Below are 10,000 nucleotides of genomic sequence, written 5' to 3'. Positions count from 1 at the left end.
AACTGCTTATGGAACTATCCACAAACAGCGGGAGTGACGGAATATCTCTCTCTCTCTATAGGAATGGGGCAAGTGCGCTTTCTCACCTTTCTCCTTTCCGTTTAACTACTTTACATATTAGGTAGTGTAAATTCACGTCGTTTGAGACTGCCATGGAAACAGAACTACCCACTCAACGACCTCAGGTCACTAGATAAAGATGTAGGGGCCATCGACGAGACGCGAGATTACAAGTCACGAGCCTTCACAGCCACTTTTGGTAGCTACAAGGTGTACACATTTCCATTCCGAAATCTCGGGCACCTTGTGCAAAAATTTGAAACTACTACTACTACTACTACTACTACTACTACTGCTACTGCTGCTGCTGCTGCTGCTGCTGCTGCAATTATTATTATTATTATTATTGAAACCAAGCTCAGGTTTGGTCATATTCCTGGTAGGATTTTTGTGGGTAGCGGCTTACTACCTGTAGCCTTAGGTATCCACACGTTTTCGGCAGTCTTTCAAGTGCTTAGAATCCTCCTGATAACCCTTGCTGTCCCTAAGAGGCAAATTCTCTGTAGGAGCTCTACAGGGCATTCTACTTCAATTTCCTTCTGCCACTTATCTATATCTTGGCTTACTGTACTGTTATTATTATTATTATTATTATTATTATTATTATTATTATTATTGTTGTTATTATTATCATCATCATCATCATCATCATCACATATATATATCCAGTGAAGTAAAATCGAAATTAAAAGAGATCCATAGGAGAAAAATGGTTGAGGCCCACTGGTTTAGGAGATAGGACGTCAGCTGTCTGACGTAGTGGGACCGAACACCCCAACCCCTAAGCTCCGAAAGCTCACTTCTTGACAACACTGTAATGCCAGCGCCAACGAGTTACACTTGTCCGTTTCAATGGAATTGCTATTCACTCACTTCCTTCTATATCCTCTGTTAATCTGTTAGTAGTAAATAATAGTAGTGGTGATAGTAGTAGTAGTAGTAGTAGTAGTAGTAGTAGTAGTAGTAGTAGTAGTAGTAGTAGTAGTAGTAGTAGTAGTTTTATCGGTCCTTAAAATCTTTAAAATAGCCTCCTTTCATTTTGCGTTTAACGTTCGATAACCTTGTTGTCCTGACTTATATTTAGTTATTTGGCGCCACATGCGATAAGTTTACTTAGTGTTGTCTCGCAAACGAGTTTTACTTTAATAGTTTTAAAAGACTGATCATTTCTAAGAAAGGTCGAGCTTTTTTTTTTTTTTTTTGGTCTCTCTTTTTTTTTTTTCTAGAGCTTATCCTGATAATTAAAGAATTTATTTGTGTTATTTGCATGTTTCCTATTCCTCGTATCATATGAAATGTTATTGTACTGGCACAAGCGTGGCCGTGTGGTGCAGAAACTTACTTCCTAATTACATGGTTCCGGGTTCAGTCCCATTGTGTGGTACCTTGGGAAAGAGTCTTCTTCTGTAGCCTTGGGCCGACCAAAGCTTTGTGAGTGGATTTGATATGCGAAAACCGGAAGAAGCCTGTCCTGTGTTTATGCGTGTGTGTGTGCCTGTTCTGTGTTAGTCCCCTACCACCGCTTGACATCCGCGTAACCTAGCGGGACGGCAAAAAGTGACCGATGGAATAAGTACCAGGCATTACATACAAAAAGAAAAAAAAATTATAAATACTGGGGTCGATTCGTTCAAATAAAATTCTTCAAAGTGATGCTTCAGCATGGCCGCAGTCTAACGACTGAAACGTCGGAAAGATAAAAGATAATTAAAGAATTAATTTGTGTTATTTTCATATTTCTTTTATTTCTTTTACTTGTTTCAGTCATTTGATTACGGCCATGCTGAAGCACCACCTTTAATCGAAAAAATCGAGCCCAGGACTTATTCTTTGTAAGCCCAGTACTTATTCTATCGGTCTCTTCTGCCGAACCGCTAGTTTACGGGGACGTAAACATCCAACATCAATTGTCAAACGATGGTGAGGGGACAAAGACACACACACACACACACACACACACACACACACACACACACACACACACACACACACACACACACGCACACACACATACTGGACGTATCCTCTCTTTTACCTTTTCAAAGAAAATATTTCCCCAACGTTCGCTATTTTACCCTCGTTCTGGTCGAACGACCCTCCATGTTTGTTTTCGTTCGGTTTCCTTGTATGTCTCCACTGTCCTGTTTTTGTTCCCAATTTTGACTCTCCATAAATCCCAAATTTTATTTTGGTACTTTTGGGAGCAACTGTCTTCGAAGCCTCGTATTATTGTTGAATGCTCGAAATGAGGAGTAGATAGACAGCCGACAACTGATGAAGGGTCGTTCTTTATGTTACTTGTTATGTTTTCCATTTATTTCTCTCGTTGTTTGTACATTGAAATCATCTGTTTTCGTGTTTCATGTTGTTTACTGTTGGTGGTGTCCTGTACCGATATACGCATATATACATATTATATATATATATATATATATATATATATATTCTTACACACACACACACACACACACACACACACACATATATATATATATATAAATATGACGGGCTTCTTTCAGTTTCCATCTACTAAATCCACTCTCAAGGCTTTGGTCGGTCCGAGGCTATAGTAGAAGACACTTGCCCAAGGTGCCATGCAGTGGGACTAAACCCGGAACCATGTGGTTGGGAAGCAAGCTTTTTACTACACAGCCACTATAAGCCACTCCTGCACCTAGATATGTAAATTTCTATTCCTCATTACATATGAAATATTACGATACTATGCTGTCCTGTGGGCGAAATGCTTGGCGGTATTTCGTCTGCCGTTACGTTCTGAGTTCAAATTCCGCCGAGGTCGACTTTGCCTTTCATCCTTTCGGGATCGATTAAATAAGTACCAGCTACGCACTGGGATCGATGTAATCGACTGAAACCCTTTGTCTGTCCTTGTTTGTCGCCTCTATGTTTAGCCCCCAGTGGACAATAAAGAAATAGATACTATGCTGTCCTGTATCTACATCGCTCCGTACAATTCGAACTTACCACGCCTCGTAATTAATGTAAGAAATCTAGTTGTTTTGCCAATATTTAGAACTATGTTAGTTTTTACTACTAACTCTACAACACAGTATTCAGTCGCTTTAAGGAAATACGTTTATTATACGATTGAAACAGTTACAATTAGGCTCTTGTGTTTGTTGTTCCCCTAAGTACTCTTATCTAGAGTGGGGCTGCCTTATCTCTCGGCTCTCGGTCAATGTACAGATGCTTGACACAAATGATAGCGTTCAGCTTCTGTTGTGTGTACTCGTACCTCCAGCAAATATTCCGAATGTGTTATAATTGTCGAATTTCCTGTGAACAAAACTACAAATGTCTTTTTATGACCTGATGGTTATTCATTTAACATAAAATAATGAACAACATATGAAGCCTCAACAGCAGCATTGAGAACAACCACAACAACATCACCACCAACAACAATAACAACAACAATTATGATTATTTCTAATTTAGGCTCAACGCAAGCAAATATGAGAGGAGGGGATAAATTGATAGATGGGTCCCGGTTGCGAAATTTTGTTTCCCACGAGAGTTCCGGACCCAGTTATGAATTCATTTGCATACAATCAATCAGAGCTCAACTATCAAACTAATTTATGATCGCATACCAAGTGGTGGGCGATAGGATAAAGTCACTTGGACAAGGAATGGCCATGCTTCTTTTCGCGTCCCGGTTCTTGACTGGTAGAGTTTTTATCGACCCCGGAAAGATGAAAGACAAAGTTGCCTTCAGCAAGATTTTAGCTGAGAGCTTAAAGAGCTGGGTGTGATGTACAGCAAGGCATTTTTCCCGACGTCCAAACGACATCATTTGACTAGCGAAGGGCTGTGAGCGCCTGACGCTAATCTACATGCCAGGCATCCTGCGTCGTTCTACACCTGATCCAAGGTTGCAGCTCAATGAAATAGACGAGCTGTGGAGAGCCTGACAAACGGCGACCACATCTTCTCATCATCAAGGAAAAGCTAGAGATATCGCATCCTTAGTGCATTCTGATCATCATAGGTCTGCTTAGAGCATGTTTGCACATCATTATCCATAGAGCACCGAGTCAGTAGAATGGATCCCTTCTATAGAAATTGTAAGAGCAGGCTCTCCGGTCCAGTGAGACATGTACAAGGGAAAGGTATGATGGTTAGGCGGTAATGTATGACGGTGAGATGTGAGCATTCGCTACCTCTGACCGACTTTTCAGAGACAGCGATCTCTCGACCAGTTGCAGTAGATATCTGCCAAGAGGCTTTCAAACAAGTCTGGGATATAAAAGTAAAGCTCGTAGGGGAAAACCAGGCGATTTAGCCGTGAGCCGCTAACTATCGCTTCCTGTATATCCGCAGCTGTTATCAGCTTTTCGCAACACTCTGCCTCAGGATCTAGCTATCGGACGAGGTTATAGGGAGAACTAACTGACATAAGGCTATAGTGAAAGAAGTTGCTTGGAGGACAAGTTATAAAATTTTGAGGACGGAAATCTTCCTCATATCATCTTCATATAATTATTGGATGTATATATATATATATATATATATATATATATATATATATATATATATATATATATATTTAAAATATGTGTGCGTGTGTATTTGTGTGTGTGTTTGTGTGTGTGAGAGAGAGTGTGTGCGTATGTGTGTATGTGTGTGTATGTGTGTGTGTGTGTGTGTGTGATCATATCGAACACATCGACATGTATAGTTATTAGAATTTAGTTCACTCATATTGCAATGTGGTATTTACTACAGCTCTAAACTACGTATGTGTATACACGCACGTGTTTAAATTTGTTTATAGTGCATGCGTGTGTGTGTGTGTGTGTGTGTGTGTGTGTGTGTGTATGTGTGTGTGTGTGTGTGTGTGTGTATGTGTGTGTGTGTATGTGTGTGTGTGTATGTGTGTGTGTGTGTGTGTGTGTTAGGAACGTATTATCTTATTCGAAATGTATGCATATGTGTCATGTGATCACCAAGACGATATTTCGTTTTGTTTTTATTTTATTTCCTTCTTTACATTTTTTTTTCCTTTTTCGTAGACACACAGACTTGGTGGACGGAATAAAGAGGAAGAAGAAGAAGGAACAGACCCATTACTGTTTATGATAACATTTCTGGACAACCGAAGCAATATGTAACTCCGACCGCTATCCTACTTTAACAACTCTTCTATATTTATCACTTATTACTTCCATACATTTTTTACCTCTGTTTGTTTACACACATATAAACACATACACATATACACATCCGCATATATATATATATATATATATATATATATATATATATACTTGCAATATACATACATATGCACATAGATATGTACATACACACGCATACACACACACACACACACACACATATATATAACCGTTTAATGAAATAAGACAAGCTGTGTTCCAATTATCTATACATACATAAATACACATACATTGATGAATATACGTATGTATGTATATGCATATACACACATACACATAATTTTATATATATATATATAAATATAGATATAGATACATGCATATCAACCGTACATCCATAAGCACTAACTGAAAATAACCTTGGTGGTCAGGTGAGACCGATATAGTTTGTAAGTGGTGAATAGGGGTGGATGAGGGGTGGATGTCGATAGAGGAAGAAACATAGACACTGACGTAACACCTGTAAGAAAGCATATAATTAAGCACCTCTCTCCACACACACACACACACACACACACACACACACACACACACTGACACCAGCTGACACTCACACCCACGCATCCATATTGACACTCGCGTACATACATTCATACACAGACACACACACCGACGGACGTACACGCACATACACGCATACACATACATCAACACCTAGACATAAAGACACACACACGTATAGATATATACATACATACGTACATACATACGTACGTACATACATACAGACGTACATACATACATACATACATACATACGTACGTACGTACGTACACACATACATGATGGGTTCTGTTTTAGGTGGAAAGCCAGTAATACTGAAGGGAGGAGGTTAGTCGATATCATCGATCCCCCAGTACGTTACTGGTATCCTGAGAAAGGATGAAAGGCGAAATCTAGTTCGGTGGGAATCGAACTCGAAACGTAAAAAAGAAAAAAAAAGAAAGAGCCGGAAGAAATTACCGCGACGCGTTTCGTCCGTCGTCCTAAAACAACTTCAGCCACCACCACCACCACCACCACCACCACCAAAGCTTTCACCCACACCACCACTGTCACCTCCGCCGCCACCACCACCACCACCATCACCACCACCATCACCACCACCACCACCACCATCGTGGCTATTAGCAATATCATTACCGACAGCTAAAACAAGGTAGAACAAAGGAAACCAAAAAACAAAAAAAAGAAAAAAAACGAAACAAAACAAAACAAAAAAAAACAATAGCCACCACAAACAACAACAGCAACAACAACATTCTCGCTATTATCAACAACAACAGCAACAACAACGACATTCATCCTCAACAACAGCAACAAACATCAACGTCTCATCGTCATCAACATCTATAAGAGCAACATCACCACCACCACCACCAACAACAACAACAATCAGAGCCCTTATCATTTTCTCTCCTACTCACACTCTCTCTCTCTCTCCCTCTCTACCCCCCCTCTCCGTTTCTCCTAGACATTCCTGTAGGAGTTCTAACTTCGTAATATTTCCGCAGCTTAGTTTTGAATCTTGCCTCTCAGTCACGTCCCGCACTTTACACATCACACTCCTTTTTTTCTCGTTTCTTACCATTCCTGTTGTTGTTGTTGTTGTTGTTGTTGTTGTTGTTGTTGTTGCTCTTTTCGACAGCAGCTCACAGACACACGCACGCGCACATACACAACACACACACACACACACACCACACACCACACACACATATACTTACTTATACACCTATTTACACCCTCACCTCTACAAGTACAGACGCGTGCGAGCACACACAAACACGCACGCACAAACACACTCCGCACACACGTATATACATACATACATACACACACACATACCTACCTATCTATCTATCTATCTATCTATCTATCTATCTATCTATCTATCTATCTATCTATCTATCTATCCATCTTTCTCTATGTATATATAAATATATATATATATATATATATATATATATATATACACACACACATGTAATATATTATATATATATATATATATATACATATATATATACATACACACACACATGTAATATATTATATATATATATATACACCCACATATATAATGCATGTATGTATATAACTTCGATTGTTGACTGACAGGCAAGCTATCCGTCGTTCTTTGTATCTCTCTTTCACTCTTTTCTTCTCTTTCCCTCCCTCTCTCTCACTCTCTCTGTATATATATATATATATATATATATATATGTTTGTATGTATGTATATATATATGTTCCTTGTCACTTCACTTCTACGTCGTAAGTTCAATCTGAAGCGGAAGCTCTCTCAGTCGGTCGGTTTCACCTCCGTACTGGGCTGGCAAGTTTCATTCTCTCCTTGAAGTGACTCTTCATTCATATCATTACACCTTCCACCACCACCACCACCACACGCCGTCCACCCCGTCCACCCCGACACACACAAATACACGCGCGCGCAATCACGCACTCGCCAACGCACCCACCTACTCACGCACGCTCACATCTCGCATTATCGCAGACGCTTTCAGTTACGGTGTTCATAGGAGATCGATTCACCACCAGTTCTCAGCAATGTCTCCGCATAGTACACGTGTTCAATACCAGTTCAGGATACTGTGTGACGCCGACATCAACCTAGTAACTTAATTTCCAAAACTATATATATATACATATATATACATATTTATACTATTTATACATATATATATATATACATACATATTCATACATAAATCTATCTATCTATCTATCTATCTATCTATCTATCTATCTATAGATTTATACATGCATACATATATATATACATATCCATCCATATAAATATACATATATACACAAGTTTCTATCTCTTTTCCTTTCATCCTCTCTTCGTCTCCTCATCTTCCTTCCTTCTCTCTCTCTCTATTCATATATATATATATATATATATATATATATATATATATATATATATATATATAAATGCCCATTGGAGTACCAGACTTGCGGAAAAGGAGTTTTATTACAGAAAAAGAAAAGAGAAAAAATTAAAAAAATACCTGTGGATTGGAACCGACTACCTTGTACATTGGAAGATTTACCGTTTACATTTTGTCACTTTATTTTAATCTGAAGCCAATCCCTCAAATGCACATGGATACATAACACACCAGCATCATGCAAACACGAAAACACAAATGGTTATACATGTACATAAGCAAAACAAACATTACAAACACGTTTACATTTGCTTGGTATGTATTTACATATAGACAGAGCTCCAGTGGCCTGGCGTGCAGGCTTCCAACCTGTAGCTGACTGACGCCAGAGTGGTTCACTTCCAGCTTTCGGACGACGGACACCAAGGGTCCTATTTTCTTTCACCTGCGTCCGATTTACATATATATATATATATAATTATATGTACATAGATATTTAATTACAAAACAAAGTGTTACCCTGCTGGAGCACTGCTGCAATAGATCGTTCAAATATACATATACACGGATATAAACATCTTTACTCATACCCATACATACACACAGAAACACACACAAACACACACATTTATATATATATTTATCTGTATTTGTATATACTTTCTCGTGTGATTTAAAGTCAAGGTGTATAGATCCCTAGTTTTCTTTCCGGTCTCGTCCCATGTGTTATGTCTACTGAAATTATAGATATACATAGGCATGTCCTGTTGCACACGTGCAGGTCTGCACGAATCCCCTAACGCCGATATTAACCCCTAGACCGACAAACACCTGTAGATATATACCCCATACACAACTACTATACGTTAATACTCATTTATCAACTCCCATTAACATATATAACCAAACAGAAAATATTTAGTTCTCAAGCACCATAAATACACACACACACAAACACACAAACACATAATATAAATATATGTGCAGTAATATGCTTATTTAACACCTTGTGCACAGGTATATGTACAGGTGAACGTACATGCTTCTGTAAGACGCATACTTCAAAGACAACAGTTTAAATAACCATGGAAGAAGAGGAAAATATAGATTCACCGAATTTAGAATACAACGAAATCCAAATGTAAGTAACAAATAAATATATGCATATATAAATACACAACCACCTACACGTATATATATATATATATATATATATATATATATATATATATATATATATATATATATATATATATATATATATATATATATACACATGCGTCATGTATATATAAATATACATATTCTATATATCTATATATATACACATGCGTCATATATATAAATACACATGTTCTATATATATATATGTGTGTGTGTGTATATATATATATATATATATATATATATATATATATATATATATATATATATATGTATGTATGTATTTATTTATATATATATATATATATATATATACATATATATACATATATATAATATGACAGAAGATTGTATTACTTAATGCACATGTGTTGACTGATAATATAGGTGCATGCTGTAATCTGAGAATATCTTGGCACAATGTGTGTGCGTGTGTGAATGTGTGTGTTTGTGTAAATGTGTGTGTGTGTGTGTTTATATCTGTGTCTCTTTGTGTGTGTGTACATATATATTTACCTAAGCGTTCTTATACATATGCACGCAAAAATTACTTTATCGATTTCTACCATCTCAGCTCCCTCATCTATCTATCTATCTATCTATCTATCTATCTATCTATCTATCTATCTATCCATCTATCTATCTATCTATCTATCGT

General features: G+C 37.6%; 1 protein-coding gene across 5 annotated transcripts in view; it reads left to right on the top strand.

Moving 5' to 3' along the window:
• The window catches only part of LOC106867557 (uncharacterized), a 235,134-nt gene that overhangs the window by 29,270 nt on the left and 195,864 nt on the right, over positions 1–10,000 (top strand). For 2 of the 5 annotated variants that reach the window (XM_089361797.1, XM_089361801.1), the window contains one exon: positions 5,097–5,191. The exons of 1 other annotated variant lie outside the window; for it this stretch is intronic. In XM_089361797.1, coding sequence (XP_089217923.1) covers positions 5,097–5,191 — 95 coding nt within the window. Of the gene's footprint in view, positions 1–5,096; positions 5,192–8,232; positions 9,320–10,000 lie in introns of those variants that run through there. 2 more of the 5 variants (XM_089361802.1, XM_089361800.1) reach the window with 1 other exon arrangement.

The sequence above is a fragment of the Octopus bimaculoides genome, chromosome 13, assembly GCF_046866305.1.
Source record: "Octopus bimaculoides isolate indiv1 chromosome 13, ASM4686630v1, whole genome shotgun sequence".
NCBI classification, from domain to species: domain Eukaryota; kingdom Metazoa; phylum Mollusca; class Cephalopoda; order Octopoda; family Octopodidae; genus Octopus; species Octopus bimaculoides.
This window is presented reverse-complemented; position numbering and strand designations above follow the sequence as displayed.